At 48.9% G+C, this 19,164-nt stretch overlaps 1 protein-coding gene across 2 annotated transcripts in view; it reads left to right on the forward strand.

The window, feature by feature from the left end:
- Window positions 1-19,164, forward strand: part of TBL1XR1 (TBL1X/Y related 1) — a 289,885-nt gene that overhangs the window by 211,833 nt on the left and 58,888 nt on the right. For both annotated transcript variants that reach the window (XM_075340611.1, XM_075340612.1), the window contains exons 7-8: window positions 11,827-11,959; window positions 16,567-16,708. In XM_075340611.1, the coding sequence (XP_075196726.1) occupies window positions 11,827-11,959; window positions 16,567-16,708 (275 nt within the window). The remainder of the gene's footprint in view (window positions 1-11,826; window positions 11,960-16,566; window positions 16,709-19,164) is intronic.

Here is a 19,164-nt window from a genome sequence, read left to right on the forward strand (position 1 = left end):
CCCCATCCTGGTGTATGGCCGCATCCTGTGGCACATAAAAAAAAATAAACGTTCATACTCACCTCACTTTACCTCACTCCCTGCAGCATCGCTCGTCCTCCCGTCTGTCAGCGGCAGCGCTGATTGGAGCCGTCCCCATTACCCTGCTGCATCGCGATTATCTCCTGTGTCTGTGCCAGTGTCCCGGAGGCTGCGTGTGGACACGTGCGCACAGCGTTGACGTCATCGCTGTGCGCGCCGCTAGCTCCACTCAGCCGCCGGCACAAACACAGGAGATGATCGCCATCCAGCAGGGCAATGGGGACGGCTCCAATCAGCGGCGCTGCCGCTGACACAGACGGGAGGATGAGCGATGCTGCAGGGGAACGGTGAGTACTGTAGACTGATTCACTGCTCCCCGCGCTGATGATGATGCACGGGGTGCAGTGAATACAGCCGCACATGATCACTCCAGGCCGTAGTTGCCAGGGGTGATCATGCGAGCCGGCTGTTTATCCCCCGCCCATCATCCCGCCCACCAGTCAGCGCCGGCTTCAGCGCTGAGGGATGATGGGCGTGCATATTAAATGAGCGGGTCCACGTGGTCACGGCAGGATGCTACAGCCTGCTCGTGCCCCCGATGACCCGCTCCACCGCAGCACCCACATTCCCCGCAGCCACATTCAGACCATAAGACGCACCCCCCACTTTCCCCCAACATTTGGGGGAAAAAAAGTGCGTCTTATGGTCCGAAAAATACGGTATGTGTATGTATGTATGTATGTATGTATGTGTAAAAAAAAAAAAAGTTATGGGCTTTGGAAAGAGAGGGAAAATAACCCCGTCATGAAGAGGTTGAGGTGGACTTTTCATGATGAATGGCCAAGTGGAAGTAAGGACAATAATGATTTAGCATAAAGTAACTAGTTTTCAGAAATGTGAGTTGCTTTTGTAATCCACGATGAGTAAGAACAATTCATTGCATTCACCATTTAGCAAGACACAATTTCTTCTGCAGTACGCTATGCGAGTGTGGCGACCTACTGATGTCACGTTTTCCCGTCTTTCTATGCTGAGCACATGTACGTTCTGCCAGTCAGCGCGTGCATGTATAAAGGCAGCGGGGAGGAACCACAGGTGGTGGCGCCCATTGGGTATGGCTTGTCAGCTGTCTGTCCTGACAAGGATGGGACGATTTCCTCAGTAGCTGCATGAGAACAGCTTGACATTCTGCAGGTAACTGGGAAGTCGGCATCCACTTTCTTTCCAGCCCTTATCTAAACGAGCAGTCTTCACCCACAACCTGTGAGAACTGGAATCTGTGTCCTGTTGTACCTCGGCTCGCACATGGGTAATTTGACAACAAAGCCGGGCGGATGGGAGATATCCATGGCTACACACCAGTAGATTATTTTAATCTGCTATATAGAAAAAAACTTGTTACGGTAGTAAATTGCAAGAGTAGGCCGTCTATAGTGATTCATTTCCATGTGAAGGGCTTAAGCATGTGGCTGCTTGAAGCCAGTAAATGTATGTGTTACTGTGCAGTTTTCAGTATTGAAATACCCAATAAAGAAAAAAGTGGAGTAAAGGACAAGCGTAAGATGACACTCAAGATCTGCATTCCACGTGTACCGTGCTCTGAAGAGTATGGAGAAGACACTAGGCTGATGGAATAACTGGTGATGATGTAAGGGTGCCTTCATCATTGGGACTCAAATATAGACAACAGTACTTCTATTCTCAAAGGGTGATATACTCAGCTAGGCAATAAGAAATTGCTCTTCATATTAGTAAAATCTCATATAAAAGATGATGATGACTGCACAGCTTTTGTTATCCCTTAATTGATGAGTCTATTTAGGAGTATATATGGGGAAGGATAGTCTATTACCGGAGCAATGTGTTGGTGCGGGCTCTGGAATATGCAGAGTTAGGCTATGTGCGCACTAGAAATGTGAAGTTTCTCAAGAAAATTTCTTGAGAAACTTCTGCCAGTGAAAGATTTCCGGACCTGCGGAAAAAATCCGCACCAAATCCGCATGCGTTTTTGCCGCGAATTTGCCGCGAATTTACCGCGGATTTACCGCAGGTTTGTCCCTGCAATAAATAATAAAGATAATCGATAGACAGATAATGGATAGAGGGAAAGATGGATAGATGAATAGATAGATAGATAGAGGGATAGATAGATGAATAGATAGATAGATAGAGGGATAGATAGATAGATGAATAGATAGATAGAGGGATAGATGGATAGATAGATAGAGGGATAGATGGATAGATAGATAAATAGATAGATGAGAAAAACCTATATAATGTTCCACCTCCCTGCATTTTCTAAGCTGGCACCCTTTAGTGACTTTCATGTGGCACTTAGGCTACTTTCACACCTCCGGTTTTTGCTATGCGGCACAATCCGGCACTTTGCATGAAAATCGCAACCGGTTTTTTCTTCAGCGCTCTATTGGGAGACCCAGACGATTGGGGTATAGCTACTGCTCTCCGGAGGCCACACAAAGCACTACACTAAAAAGTGCAAGGCCCCTCCCCTTCTGGCTATACCCCCCCGTGGTATCACGGGTTCTCCAGTTTTCAAGCTTTGTGCGAAGGAGGTCAGACATCCACGCATGGCTCCACAGATTTTAGTCAGCAGTAGCTGCTGACTATTTCGGATGGAAGAAAAGAGGGCCCATATAGGGCCCCCAGCATGCTCCCTTCTCACCCGTGGATGGTGTTGTAAGGTTGAGGTACCTATTGCTGGTACAGGGGCTGGAGCCCCACATGCTGCTTTCCTTCCACATCCCCTTGTAGGGCTCTGTGGAAGTGGGATCCTGCCGGCCTCTAAGCTCTGACGCCGGGCTCCATCCACAGACCCATGGCACCTGATGGATACGGAGCAGGAGTACAATCAGGGACAAGGCCCTGCATCATACAGGTACTCTGTGTCCCCGGCAGGCACAGACACACTCCGGGCTGGCTGGGTGTTGTAGTGCGCCGGGGACCGTAACGATTGAGCTGGTGTTCCTGCAGTTTACTGGGGGACTTTTGTGTTGTGGGAACGCAGCGCCGACCCCCACTGGACCGGCGGCGCTGCTGTGACTTGTAGTGCGCCGGGGACACGCCGACCGCGCTTTTACGGCGGCGGCGTTTATAAATCCAGTCCCCGGCTTTTGCGGCCTAGCTCCGCTTCGTTCCCGCCCCCACCCTGTCAATCAGGGTAGGGGAGAGACGCTGTTTCGCAGCAGAGACGAGGGCTGGAGCCTGATTTACATGCTCCAGCCCTCTCACTAGGCACAGAGGGAAGCAGGCTTCCCGCTCTTAGTCAGGAACGCCCAGGGCCCGCCCCCCCTCCTCTCCCAGGACGCCGGCAGCCATTACATGCAGTCTGGCTAGAGGAAGGACGCAAGGCTCTGGGAGACCTGGACTAGGGGGCTTTTGGAGACCACACACCCGCTCTTAAGCGGGCGGTAAGCGGCATTTCAGCTGGCCCCTCTAGTGCCTCAGTGTGCATTGGTGTACTGTGTCACCAGATATATATATTTATTTATTTCTTGCACTGTGAGGTCGCTTCCTGGCTGGATACCCCAGATCGCTCTGAGGAGGCAGCAACATGTCATCCACAAAACGCAAGGCTGCCAAGGCTAGGGCTGTGTACACTGCGTGTGCTGCATGTGGGGCTGCTCTACCAGCAGGTTCCAAAGACCCCCATTGTGTGCAATGCTCAGATCCGGTGCTGCTTCGCCAGCCGGAGTCCGGAGGGGTAGTGACCCAGGCTGAGACGCTTGTAAGTCCTGCCCCGGTGTCAGGGACAGACTTTGCAGTTTTTGCTGATGGAATGTCTGTGACTATGGCAAAAATCCTTGAAACTTTGCAATCCATGACTGGGGCTCAGTCTACGGACACGGCGAGGTCTCTGTCCTCTAATCCCCCTCAGTTGGAATTAATCCAGACTGCAAGGGGGTCCCCGGCTTCCCAGGCTGAGTATTATGACTCAGATGATAGCCCCAGCCACCCTAAGCGAGCTCGCTGGGAAAGACCCTCAACGTCATCACACTGCTCAGGGTCTCAGCGCAATCAGTCGCCCTGTGATGCGTCTGAAGAGAGTGATCAGGAGTCTTATCCTGGAACCCCTCTCAATCTGGATACCCCGGATGGGGACGCCATGGTAAACGAGCTTATCTCAGCCATCAATAGACTGTTGGATATTTCTCCCCCAGCTCCTTCTGCAGAGGAGGCAGCTGCAGAGCAGGAGAAGTTTCGTTTCCTCTATCCCAAGCGTAAATTGAGTGCTTTCTTGGATCACTCTGACTTCAGAGAGTCAATCCAGAAACACGACGCTCATCCAGAAAGGCGTTTCTCTAAACGTTCTAAGGATACACGTTTTCCTTTCCCCCCTGATGTGGTCAAGCGCTGGACCCAGTGTCCAAAAGTAGACCCCCCGATTTCCAAACTTGCAGCTAGATCCATAGTTGCAGTGGAGGATGGCGCTTCACTTAAGGATGCCAATGACAGACAGATGGACCTTTGGTTAAAATCTGTCTATGAAGCTATCGGCGCGTCGTTTGCTCCAGCATTCGCAGCCGTATGGGCACTCCAAGCTATTTCAGCTGGTTTAGCAAAAGTGGATGCTATCATACATCCAGCGGTGCCGCAAGTGGCGTCCCTTACCTCGCAGATGTCTGCGTTTGCGTCTTACGCTATCAATGCGGTCCTAGAATCTACCAGCCGCACCTCAATGGCGTCCGCCAATTCGGTAGTTTTGCGCAGAGCCTTGTGGTTAAAGGACTGGAAAGCAGATGCTGGTTCCAAAAAATGTTTAACCAGCTTGCCTTTATCTAGAGAGAGACTGTTTGGCGAGCCATTGGCTGACATCATTAAACAGTCCAAGGGTAAAGACTCTTCCTTACCCCAGCCCAGATCAAGCAAACCTCAGCAGAAAAAATGGCAGCAGAGGTTTCAGTCCTTTCGAGGTTCGGGCAAGACACAATTCTCCTCGTCCAAAGGGACTCAGAGGACGCAAAGAGTCTCAGATTCCTGGCGGGCTCACGCACGCCCCAAGAAAGCAAATGGAGGAACCGCTTCCAAAGCGGCTACCTCATGACTTCCAGCCCCCCCCCTCCGCATCTCCGGTCGGGGGCAGGCTCTCCCGCTTTTCCGACATTTGGATGTCACAGGTCAAAGACCGGTGGGTGACAAACATTTTGTCTCGCGGGTACAGAATCGAGTTCAGTTCTCGTCCTCCAGCTCGGTTCTTCAGAACCTCCCCACATCCAGACCGAGCAGATGCCCTGCTGCAGGCGGTGGACTCCCTAAGAGCGGAAGGAGTAGTGGTTCCTGTACCGCCTCAGGAACAAGGGCGAGGGTTTTACTCCAATCTCTTTGTGGTTCCAAAAAAGGACGGCTCGTTCCGTCCTGTTCTGGATCTAAAGCTGCTCAACAAACATGTGCACGCCAGACGGTTCCGGATGGAAACCCTCCGCTCTGTCGTTGCCTCAATGTCTCAAGGAGACTTCCTTGCCTCAATAGACATCAAAGATGCTTATCTCCACGTGCCATTTGCTACAGAACATCAACGTTTTCTACGTTTTGTGATAGGAAACGACCATCTTCAGTTCGTAGCTCTGCCATTCGGTCTGGCGACAGCCCCCCGGGTCTTCACCAAGGTCATGGCGGCGGTGGTAGCAGTCTTGCACTCTCAGGGACACTCGGTGATCCCTTACCTAGACGATCTACTTGTCAAGGCACCCTCTCAAGAGGCATGCCAACTCAGTCTACATGCTACGCTGGAGACTCTACAGACGTTCGGATGGATCATCAACTTTCCAAAGTCGAATCTGTCACCGTCACAGTCGCTAACGTATCTTGGCATGGAGTTTCATACTCGAGCAGCGAGAGTGAAGCTTCCGCTGAACAAGCAGCGGTCCCTACAGACAGGGGTGCAATCCCTCCTTCAAGGCCAGTCGCACCCCTTACGGCGCCTCATGCACTTCCTCGGGAAGATGGTGGCAGCCATGGAAGCAGTTCCCTTTGCGCAGTTTCATCTGCGCCCACTTCAATGGGACATTCTCCGCCAATGGGACGGGAAGTCAACGTCCCTGGACAGGAAAGTCTCTCTTTCCCAGACGGCCAAGGACTCTCTACAATGGTGGCTCCTTCCCACTTCATTGTCTCAGGGAAGATCCTTCCTGCCCCCATCCTGGGCAGTGGTCACGACAGATGCGAGTCTGTCAGGGTGGGGAGCAGTGTTTCTCCACCACAGGGCCCAGGGGACGTGGACTCCGCAGGAGTCCACCCTTCAGATCAATGTTCTGGAAATCAGGGCAGTGTATCTTGCCCTACTGGCCTTCCAACAGTGGCTGGAAGGAAAGCAGATCCGAATCCAGTCGGACAACTCCACAGCGGTGGCATACATCAACCACCAAGGAGGGACGCGCAGTCGGCAAGCGTTCCAAGAAGTCCGGCGCATTCTAATGTGGGTGGAGGACACAGCATCCACCATATCCGTGGTTCACATCCCAGGCGTAGAAAATTGGGAAGCAGACTTCCTCAGTCGCCAGGGCATGGACGCAGGGGAGTGGTCCCTTCACCCGGACGTGTTTCAGGAAATCTGTCGCCGATGGGGAGTGCCGGACGTCGACCTAATGGCGTCCCGGCACAACAACAAGGTCCCGGCATTCATGGCGAGGTCGCGCGATCAAAGAGCTCTGGCTGCAGACGCATTAGTTCAAGATTGGTCGCAGTTCCGGCTCCCATACGTCTTCCCACCTCTGGCACTCTTGCCCAGAGTGTTACGCAAGATCAGATCCGATTGCAGCCGCGTCATACTCGTCGCCCCAGACTGGCCGAGGAGATCGTGGTATCCGGATCTGTGGCATCTCACGGTCGGTCGACCGTGGTCACTGCCAGACCGACCAGACTTACTGTCCCAAGGGCCGTTTTTCCATCAGAATTCTGCGGCCCTGAACCTGACTGTGTGGCCATTGAGTCCTGGATCCTAGCGTCCGCAGGATTATCTCAAGGAGTCGTAGCCACAATGAGACAAGCTAGGAAGTCAACGTCTGCTAAGATCTACCACAGAACGTGGAAGATTTTCTTATCCTGGTGCTCTGCACAGAGAGTATCCCCTTGGCCATTTGCATTGCCCACCTTTCTTTCCTTCCTGCAATCGGGGTTGGAAAAGGGATTGTCGCTCAGCTCCCTTAAAGGGCAAGTCTCGGCACTATCTGTGTTTTTTCAGAAGCGTCTAGCACGTCTTCCTAAGGTGCGCACGTTCCTACAGGGGGTCTGTCATATTGTGCCCCCGTACAAGCGGCCGTTAGATCCATGGGATCTGAACAGAGTACTAGTTGCTCTGCAAAAGCCGCCCTTCGAGCCTCTAAAGGACGTTTCCTTTTCTCGCCTGTCACAGAAAGTGGCGTTTCTTGTTGCGATCACATCGCTTCGGCGAGTGTCTGAGCTGGCAGCTCTGTCATCCAAGGCTCCCTTCCTGGTGTTCCACCAGGACAAGGTAGTGCTGCGCCCCATTCCGGAGTTTCTCCCTAAGGTCGTATCCTCGTTTCATCTTAATCAGGATATATCCTTGCCTTCCTTTTGTCCTCAGCCGGTTCACCGGTATGAGAAAGACTTACGTTTGCTAGATCTGGTGAGAGCACTCAGAATCTATATTTCTCGCACGGCGCCTATCCGCCGTTCAGATGCACTTTTTGTCCTTGTCGCTGGCCAGCGCAAGGGGTCGCAGGCTTCTAAAGCCACCCTGGCTCGATGGATCAAAGAACCAATTCTGGAAGCCTACCGTTCTGCTGGGCTGCCGGTTCCTTCAGGGCTGAAAGCCCACTCAACCAGAGCTGTGGGTGCGTCCTGGGCTTTGCGACACCAGGCTTCGGCTCAACAGGTGTGCCAGGCAGCTACCTGGTCGAGTCTGCACACTTTCACCAAACATTATCAGGTGCATACCTATGCTTCGGCGGATGCCAGCTTAGGTAGAAGAGTCCTGCAGGCGGCAGTGACACCCCCGTAGGGGAGGGCTGTTTTGCAGCTCTAACATGAGGTATCTCTTTACCCACCCAGGGACAGCTTTTGGACGTCCCAATCGTCTGGGTCTCCCAATAGAGCGCTGAAGAAGAAGGGAATTTTGTTACTTACCGTAAATTCCTTTTCTTCTAGCTCTTATTGGGAGACCCAGCACCCGCCCTGTTGTCCTTCGGGATTTTTTTGTTGTTTGCGGGTACACATGTTGTTCATGTTGAACGGTTTTTCAGTTCTCCGACGTTATTCGGAGTTAATTTGTTTAAACCAGTTATTGGCTTCCTCCTTCTTGCTTTGGCACTAAAACTGGAGAACCCGTGATACCACGGGGGGGTATAGCCAGAAGGGGAGGGGCCTTGCACTTTTTAGTGTAGTGCTTTGTGTGGCCTCCGGAGGGCAGTAGCTATACCCCAATCGTCTGGGTCTCCCAATAAGAGCTAGAAGAAAAGGAATTTACGGTAAGTAACAAAATTCCCTTCTTTTGCTGCCGGTTGCGATTTTCCTGCATAGACTTTAATTAGTGCCGCATTGTGCCGCATGGCCTTGCGTTCCGTCCGTTTTTTGCCGCATGCGGCAGATGTAGCCGATGCGGCGGCCGGATGGAACGTTGCCTGGCACGTTTTTTCGTGCGGCAAAAAAAACCGCATCGCGCCGCATTCGGCCGATGCGGCACATTTTTCAATACATGCCTATGGCGGCCGGATGCGGCAATAACCGCATCCGGCCGCCGCATGCGGTTTTTGCCACTGCGCATGCTCAGTAGCATGCCGTAAGCGGCAAAAACCGGACTGGCCGCAAAGGAAAAACCTATGCAAAGGATGCGGTGTTTTCACCGCATCCGTTGCATAGCTTGCACAGCCGGATTGAGCCGCAGAGCTCAAGCCGGATGTGTGAAAGTAGCCTAAAGGGTGCTTAGCCTTGTATTTAGCCATAAAATAAATAAATAATTAAAAAAAATGACGTGAGGTCCCCCCATTTTTTGTAGCCAGCTAGGGTAAAGCAGACGGCTGCAGCCTGCAGACCACCGCTGGCAGCTTCACCTTGGCTGATAATCCAAAACAGTGGGCACCCCACGCTGTTATTTTAAATTATATAAATAATTTAAAACAAAAAACGTGGGGTCCCCCCCATATTGGATCACCAGCCAAGGTAAAGCGGACAGCTGGGGTCTGATATTCTCAGACTAGGGAGGTCCACTGTTATTGGACACTCCCCAGCCTAAAAATAGCAGGCCGCAGCCGCCCCAGAAGTGGCGCATCCATTAGACGTGCCAATCCTGGCGCTTTGCCCCAGCTCATCCCGCGCCCTGGTGCGTTGGCAAACGGGGTAATATATGGGGTTGATGCCAGATGTGTAATGTCACCTGGCATCAAGCCCTGGGGTTGGTGAGGTCAGGCGTCTATCAGATACCCGACATCACCAACCCAGTCAGTAATAATTAAAAAATAGACAACAAAAAAAGTTTTATTTGAAAAAACACTCCCCAAAACATTCCCTCTTTAACCAATTTATTGAAAAGAGCACAATCAATTCCACGTCCGGCGTAATCCAATAAGGGGGGGTGGGGGGGGGCACGGCGATCCATACCATAGTCGCTGTCCCAGTCAATGAAAAACAGAATGTTCCCCATTGGCTGGGAGAGCAATGCAGTGACCTGAGCTAACATCAATAGGTCAGCTCAGGTCACTGCAGGGGATGACGAGCGCTGCCATCAGGAGCATAGATGAGATCATTACCTTCTGTGATCATCTCCTGTACTGCTGATGTCAGCGCTGTCACTGACTTATCGCGAGAGCCCGTGACGTCACCGCTAGTGACAGTCTCGGGCCGCTCGCGAGTCGGCCCTAGACAGCAGTGACAGCGCTGACGTCAGGAGGCAGGAGATCGTCACAGCAGGTAATGATCTCACCTCCTGACAGCAGCGATCGTCATCCCCGCGGCTCCCAGCACTGCAGGATGTCCGTGTCTGCCTGCGCTGCAGCGTGACAGGCTGCTGACACTGCGGGCAGACACTGACACCCTGCAGTGCAGGCAGCCGCGAGGCCGGAGCAGGACACACACTGCACAGACACCTGGAGGTCGCACGGAAGTGCTTCTGTGCGGCGTCCAGGGAGTGCGACGTGTGTTTCCTCTGCTCCTCTTCCTGGCATAATGACATCGCTTCCTGCAAAACCGCAGGCAGCGATGGGCATTACCGCAGGTAAATCGCGGCTATTCCGGTGGTATACCGCACATCATTGCTACCTGCGGAATACCCCCGGAATACCGCAGGTACCTGCGGAAATTAATGGACATGCACATTTTCTCAAGAAAGTTTCTCGAGAAAATTTTCTCAAGAAATTTTCTTGAGAAAAATCCGCACAGTGCGCAAAGCTATTTTTTTTTCTCATTGAATTTCATGGGAAATGTCTGCACAAAGATTGCAGACATTTCTCAAGAAATTTCCGGGGCAAATCCGCGGGTAAATCCGCGGGAAAAACTGTCTAGTGCGCACATAGCCTTAGAGTTAGGAACCTTTATGGAGGCTGAAGAGCGGAAAATGGGAGGCAGAAGTACATGGGTGTGAGTGTCCTGTATATGAGAAGGGCATATTGTGATGACCAGCTAGGGGGTACAGTTATTGGGGAAGAAAAGAACTCCGAGTGCTTCTTCAAGCTTTCTATGGGATAATGCTTTGGTATTCTCCCCAGAAGCAATGCTTGTAGAAGTGAGAATCTCCATTTATACCATATTGTTTCTCACGTTAAGTGTCTTGAAATTAAATCTGAGACATTTGACGGGTACAGTAGAGGGATCCTGTACCTCCAGGCCTTTTCAGGGGTCTGTATATAAAGCTGGTCAGTTGTGTGCATGAGCCCGAACTTGTATTTCAGAGAGTGAGAGAGATCTGCTCTTATTGATATCAATGTGAGACGCCAGGATGACATTTCTAGCGTTACAATGCCGGTATGGAGACACTGATAGTACAGTGCCACCCAGTGGTCAGATAATGTAAACGGTGATCCATCAGTCTTCACTACAGGCTAAGTATTGTACAACTTGAGATCCAAGGTAATATTTGCTATTGAAAAATACTTGAATTGTAGTTTTTATTTGCATAGGCCTTTGTGAACATGTACTGTGTAATATTTAAAATCCTTCATTAAATACAAAGAAGGAAAATAAGTGTTATTTTCTGTAGTTGATTGAACCTATTGATTTGGGTTTCTTACACACACACAGCAATTTTTTCTAGTTTGTATTATGGAGTCATGTCCTTTGTCTGCGCACGGCTCAGTTATTTCGGGTGTTTTAATTTTCCTTTTGCAGGTTCTATTCTAGTCCATATAAAAGTTCAGATTGACAAGAGAGGCATAGCAATTATTGTAGGACCCAGATGAGAATTACACCTTGATGTGGTGTCTGGGCACAAGTAAATTTAGCTACCTTTATTTAAGTAACTCATATTTTTCCCAAAAATGTTTTCATGGCAGTAATGCATATTCATATTCCAATGTTCGAATATCTACGTTCTTGGTTTTTTTTTCTCCTTCCCTTTACTTGAGTGCAGCTACTATTTTGGATGTTGTGTGTCATGTTCAGTATGCACCAGTTCAGACTATTAGAATTGGAAGTGCCGGCAATTTTTCTAGTTTGACACTCAGCTATGTAAGGCCACTTTACTACTTGACATGTTTCTAGCTTTTGACGTTACACTTCTATATTTTTTTAAAGTTTAATTTTGTAGTCCAGAATATTCACCAGATACCATAATTTCCTTAGGTTGGAATGGTTTTCCTCTTTATAATATGTAACTGTAACCTTATTGTTTTCTTGCAGATAACCACACTGACATGATGGAAGTCGATGGAGATGTAGAAATCCCATCCAGCAAAGCAGTGGTGTTACGGGGTCATGAGTCGGAAGTGTTTATTTGTGCCTGGAACCCAGTTAGTGACCTGCTAGCCTCAGGGTAGGTTGCCTAATGTATTGTGTGTTACACATCTTTTCACATGAAAAACGTTTAGAATCTATGTAAAGGACACCACCAAAATATCTGACACTTCAGATCCCACATTTCTCGAGAATAGTGTTTCGACTCTCTATATTGTGTTCTACAGCATGTTGCTGCTAGTTTCATTCATCACCCATAGTAAGGCCTGAGAGACCATAGAACGGCATCTCAAATGTACCGCCATGTTGCTGCATTCAGACCTGTCTGCAGTGAGCAGGGAAGGCGGTTCAGGAACCTTTTTTTAGTTATAGATGCAGCGCTGTAACATCAGTAAGCCAAACCGATTCCTCAATTTCCCTGAATCCAACTCCGACTCAACAACTCCAACTCCCTCATACACGACTCATGTTCAAGTGTTACCATTTTACCACAGTAAATGTAACATCAGGCTTTTATAATTATTATAATACAATAATCAAGCTATTTAGATAGAACCTAAAATATATTTATTGTAATACAACTTCAGACCACAAGTTTAATAAATTGTAAATATGCAGTACAAAATGCAGTGCGTTTTGTGCAGTCTATGAATTTGTTTTGAGAAATAGTACCTCCTCCATCAGATTCTCCTTCATAGATCACCAAGTCTGACCTAATTATTTTAGAGGTGGTGCACTACACAGCATGGTAGCCACATGAATTTAAAGCTCATAAATTAGGCTTTTCTCAGATACCTTGTGGAGTCAGTTGTGCCTCTGAGCGGTGCTATTGCGGTCCGCTTATCCCCATCACTTGACCCCCAGGCTCTGTGACCTCTGAGATCCAGTGATGTCACGTCATCTTCCAGAGGCGGGACCCAGTCTCCTTGACTGACTTGGCTGTGGGTGGAGTTTCACCGCTCGTCACAGCCCAGCATCGCTCCTGCTTGCAGCGCTCTGCAGCGAAGGAGAGAGTGCGTGAAATACTGGGTTGTGATGAGCGGTTAAACTCCACCAACAGCCCAGTTTCTCAGGGAGACTGGTGCCCGCCTCGGTGATGTAGGGTCAACTGGAAGATGATGTCACGTCACTGGATCTCAGAGGGCACAGAGCCCAGGGATCACGTGATGAGGATGAGCAGACCGCAATACCGAGCGGCTCAGAGGCACAATTGACTACATAAGGTATTTGAGAAAAGCCTTCTTTATGAGCTTTACATCGATGCGGTCCCTATGCTTTGTAGTGGACCACCTCTTAACACTAGAACTACCGGACTCGTGACACCTATATAGAAATACATGGTGCAAAATAGTCAAAATGACTACCTCAGTAGTTCTAGTGTTAAAGGTTAGAGAACAACCTCTTTATACTAGGATTAGTGGCAAAGTGGTAGCCACATGGGGAACATCTCTAACAATCTTTGGGCATAAATGAATTGCCTCATGAAGTTTTGATGAATGGTTGAACTCTTCTACTTTGTGAGCAAGTGAGAAATTTTCCTGAAATATGGTCCATCTGTTTGGCTTTGGAGTGGAATCTTTTCCCCTGCGGCAATGCTTTGCCTGCTCCAAGTCATCCAAGTACGTTTCAAAATTAAACTAGTCATCTGATGAGACTGAAGATATGGAGCAGTAGCACTGAACGACCCAACTCCTCATCTGATTAGGCTGAATATATGGAAGCAGTAGCCCTGGATGATACAATTCCTCTTCTCTTGGCCGTCTTGCAGCCACTCATTCTAACCGCTACCATTGTCAGAGCTTCTTTTCCTTTAGTAAGCTGGTGATAATCAAGCAGTGTGCGATGACTTGGGTCCACATACACTGCTGACAGAAGAATTGTGAATTCTGTCATCTGCGATTAAACCTCATTGGGACAGGCAAAACAGCAAGTTATTCTACTGCTCTATGAAAATGCCTGGAGTTAAATCCTCAGCTTGTAATGTGTTTTAGTCACTGTAAATGCGTGATGAAGCAATTCCTTCAATTCAGCCACCTGTGTCCATTGACCTTCATGTAGGGTTACCTGAGGGTTGACCATGTCTATAAGAAAGGGTTTCAGCTCAATCATTTAAGTGTTGTCTCACCGAGTGGCTTGATGGACAATTGCCCCTTTCCCAGCACGTCTCTTCAAGATGGAATCGATTTTAGGGGTCCTGGCAGCAATAACCAATTTCCTCACTTTGCCAATCAGATTTCCAGCATGTCCCTCTTGCTGACGATCTCTTATTGCCGGCTGCAGCGTGTGCACAACACAGCGCATGTGATAAATATGAGAGATGTGAAGCAGCTTCAACAAGATCATCTAATTGTAAAGTATGATTTAGCTGTTCTTCTGTACGAATCTGTTTGTTCCTCAGTTACAGGAGCAGGACTGTGGCTCCATCTCACACATACTGAATCTGAAATTTTCATCCAGCTGCTGTTCGCCCTCATTATTCTTATTCATCAGTTTAATTGTACTTATCATGTTTGAAGCAATGTCACAATAGCAAGAACATGTTCTTATTTGAGTTCATAATCTTGCAGACCTTTTTCTACTTTACTCCAAAGTCTCTAGCAGTTTTGGGATTAGTACAGGCGCTCCTTCCTTCCCAATGTGTATTCCCTTATCTGTAAAGGAAGAGCTTCACTACTTATCATGTACATAAAGTGAAGCACAGTCACAACTCCGACTCCAGAGTCCTGGATAGATGGGATGCCCAGCAGACAGACATTTGAATACCTTTGTAATACTTCTTTATTAGGAAAGCACCTGCAAAGGGGTTGCATGATCTTCTTTCCTCAGAAGCACACTGCTACCTTGCCTTCTGACTTTGTGTTTCCCGGCTTTGCAAGGATGTCCTTCAGAAGATTTGGCAGTTCGGATTAGCACTCACTGGTCCAGGCTGCACTTTCCCACACTGCATACAAAGGCAGGTTTGTCACTACAGGATTGGAGAATCACAAATGGACTGAAGCCTGTGGGAATCAGCCCGCTTCAGAGCAGCGCGTGCAAGTTTTGAAATATAAAGCATATATGCAAACTCTTTTTGTATAGGAAATTGACCACCTTTGATAGAATGCAGCGATTGCTGGTATCCTAGGCAACAAGCTATACATAATAGAATTAAAAATCTCTCCAGATTATACACATACAAGTTGCAAATTTACCCATTTGTCAAGAAGAGACATCTGCATTACATTTATGTCCTAAAGATATTATCCTTAAACGAATAAATCGGGCCAACTCCCATAATTGTCATGGGATACGGGGAGATGGGGCACTTCTCCGCAGCGTAAATACTAATCTGGGTTTACTCTGGACTTAATTTGTTATCCCCACAGGAAAAAAATAATAAACTGCATGTAGTTGCTAAGTACCTACCTGTTCTGTCCTGCGACTATCTCATCTGGCCCAAAGTGGTGACGTACGGCTCCTGCCAGTGATTCTCTTGCTTCTGGTGACATAATGTTGACAGAGCAGCTTCTTCTCTTCTGCTATGCTCTGTTGACAGTGAGTCACTGCCAATGTCATGTTGGTCCACAGCTGTCTACTTGGTGCCTAAAGGTGGTGTCACACACAGCGACGACGACAACGACGTCGCTGCTACGTCACTATTTTCTGTGACGTTGCAGCGACGTCCCGTCGCTGTCGCTGTGTGTGACAGCCAGCAACGAGCTGGCCCCTGCTGTGAGGTCGTTGCTCGTTGCTGAATGTCCTGCTTCATTTTTTCGTCGTCGCTCTCCCGCTGTGAAGCATACATCGCTGTGTGTGACAGCGAGAGAGCGACGAAATGAAGCGAGCAGGGAGCAGGAGCCGGCGTCTGGCAGCTGCGGAAAGCTGTAACCACTGTAAACATCGGGTAACCAAGGGAAGACCTTTCCCTGGTTACCCGATATTTACCTTCGTTACCAGCCTCCGCCGCTCTTGCTGCTAGTGCCTGCTCCTGCTCTGTGCACATGTACTGTAGCTACACATCGGCTAATTAACCCTATGTGTACTGTAGCTAGGAGAGCAAGGAGCCAGCGCTAAGCAGTGTGCGCGGCTCCCTGCTCTCTGCACTGTGACATGTAGCTGCAGTACACATCGGGTTAATTAACCCGATGTGTACTGTAGCTAGGAGAGCAAGGAGCCAGCGCTAAGCAGTGTGCGCGGCTCCCTGCTCTCTGCACATGTAGCGACGTTATGATCGCTGCTGCGTCGCTGTGTTTGACAGCTAAGCAGCGATCATAACAGCGACTTACAAGGTCGCTGTTACGTCATAGAAAATGGTGACGTAACAGCGATGTCGCTGTGTGAGACACCAGCTTAACTGTGGAAGCCAGCTGTAAATCAGCAGGATGTTGGCAGAGCAGGAGCGAAAGAGCTCCTTTGTTGACATGGGGTCAAAGGAAATAAGTTTGGGGGTCAAAGATTGGTAGCGGGCAGAACAGGCAGGTAGTTAACAGGTAATTGCTGGTAAGTTCTTAGCCCTATACGAAAAAAAATCCCTAGGTCCCGGATAACCCCTTTTAAGCATCACTCTTCACCGTATGCAGCTTAAAGGGCAAAATCTGCTGTAGCATCCATAGTATTAATGACAATTTACTTGTATATCAATTAGTATAAACTGTTGATAATTCATTCAGCTCCCTCCCCTCTCTCCTCTCCAACTTCACTTGATAGGTCAGGAGATTCAACAGCCCGGATATGGAATCTTAGCGAGAACAGCACTGGTGGGTCTACGCAGCTGGTCCTTAGGCACTGTATACGAGAAGGGGGACAAGATGTTCCTAGCAACAAGGATGTAACATCTTTAGATTGGAATGTAAGTATATTAATTTGTATTTGAAATGAATAACAATGCCAAAGTTTGACTTGATGCTTATTTACTTTTTGTGCAACCCTAAGGCTATGTGCCCACGGGGACAGTGTCCTGCGGATATATCCGCAGGAGCTCCCAGAAAACCACAGCACAACTTTTGTCTGTTTCCAAGCTGTGGATGCACAGCGGAATGTCCTGCGCATATGCTGCGGTCATCCTGCATTGAGGATACAATACCATGGCTTCGGCACTGCATGCTCAATGCAGAACAAGTGCTGAGTGATCGGGAGTTCATACTTACCTCCGTCACGCAGCACCTCTCTCTGGCCGTGTCTGCACTGTGCACAGGAGAAGGTGGCCGGGCCTGAACTAGCTCCGGCTGTCACATGACCGGAGCTCATGCAGGCCCGCCCACCTCTTCCTTCCTGTACCTGGCTCCACCGCGCTCCTGTGCACCGGACGGAGAAAGTGACTCCGTTGTCTTCTATCAAGGCAGGTAAGTATGGGACCCTGCGGAGAAATCCGCAGGAATAATTGACATGCTGGAGATTTTTCTGCATGGAAATACCGCATTATTTCCGCTGCGGAAAAAAACGCAGCATGGGCACAGCAGTCCCCAAATGCCATAGAAATGGCTGTGGACTCGCTGTACTGCGGATTTTTGAAAAATCCTCGGATCTTCTGCGAAAAAATCTCGTCAAATTCCGTGAATTTTCCGCAGCGTGGGCACATAGCCTAAAGGCCCCCCTACAAATTGGACTACCAGTGGTCTAGCTCGACAAGATCTGTGGGATTAACCCACTGTCTGTGTGTGGTGGTCTTTCGACTATTCCCTTGATAGATGAAGACAGGGGAAATAAGGATCTAACATGTCCCATTTCAAGCAGTTGATCCTTTTATTCTCATCAAAATAAGTAGTCATATTGAAGAGTCTGGCAGCGGCTCTCTGGCTGAGAACACCAAATCGCTTGGTAGAGAAATAGCTCCTATTAGTGGAAGAATTGGGACATATAGCCGAAGGCTGATCGATCGGCCGAACGATTGTTTGTCCAACAGCATTTTATTGTCTATAGAGGCCATAAGCACAAGCTGGCCAAATGCATACACAGTTAAAGGGGTTTTCCAGGCTTAAGAAATTGATACCTGATCCATAAGATAGGTAATCAACAGACTAGAAGAGGGGGTCACACACGCACCATTCTGGTAGTGGCCACAACAGTATACAGAGCCGTGTTGTTTGGCTCTTTATATTATTTATATTTGTCTACAGCTGAAAATGGCTGATTTTGGGGTGCTGGGTGACTTACCCCCGCCACCCCCTTTACCTCACATTAATCTTATATAATGTCATCTCTTAAATGGAACCGGTCACCAGTTTATTCTAGTTTGAGCTAATACCACCACCTTACTTTGCACATATGCTGCATTCTAAAAAGTCTTGTATTATGTCCTGACACCCCCGTATATCTGCAAAAAAACCTTTAGCGTAGCTCCCGCGCTCTATGTAAATGCGACTGGTCCAACCTGATGGGCGTCATTGCAGCGGCTCCTGTTTCTCCTCCCTGCTGCTGATTGCCGCTGTCCTGATGTGATTGATGTGGATAACGCGTCTTGCTTCATCCACATAGCCAAACATAATCATGCACCTGCTCAAGAAGATCGCGGTTAGCGCAGGTGCACTTTACTCTGCACTGCTGTGGGCTGCTACAGTTAGTTTCAGGCTGTGTCCGCAGCAGAGCAGAGCAAAGTGTGCCTGCGCGAACTGCAACCTCCCTGCGCGAACTGCAACCTCCCTGCGCGAACTGCAACCTCCCTGCGCGAACTGCAACCTCCCTGCGCGAACTGCAACCTCCCTGCGCGAACTGCAACCTCCCTGCGCGAACTGCAACCTCCCTGCGCAGGAAGATTGTTCGACTATGTGGATGAGGCAGGATACATCATCCACATCAATCACATTGGAAGGACGGCGATCAACATCGGGGAGGAGGGACAGGAGCCGCTGCATTGCCGTCCACCGGATCTGTTGGATTTGCATACAGTGCAGGAGCTATTCTAAAGGTTTTTTGGCGATAAACAGAGGGTGCCAGGGCATATTATTCCACTTTTTAGATTGCAGCATATGTGGTGGTGGTATTCGCTCATATACTAAAAAACTGGTGACTGGTACCCTTTAAGAATAGGTCATCAGTATACATGTGTGTAAATATGCATAGCACAGTAGGGGGCAGCACATGCGCCTTGGCCACTGCTGTGCCATCTACATGATTACACGTACTTTATAAACATTAGGCAATGACTGTGAGATTTTTTTCCCCTCCTCCAGGCCACAGTCTCCCACTCCACCTAAACCAAAGAAAATTAACTATATGTACCTGAGAACAGTGGAATAAAGTACCACTTTTCCTTTTTAAACTAGCGTTCATATGATTGTTTTTAGAAATGCTTCAACCATTAAAAAT

The sequence above is a fragment of the Anomaloglossus baeobatrachus genome, chromosome 3 (genome assembly GCF_048569485.1).
Source record: "Anomaloglossus baeobatrachus isolate aAnoBae1 chromosome 3, aAnoBae1.hap1, whole genome shotgun sequence".
In the NCBI taxonomy this organism is placed as follows: domain Eukaryota; kingdom Metazoa; phylum Chordata; class Amphibia; order Anura; family Aromobatidae; genus Anomaloglossus; species Anomaloglossus baeobatrachus.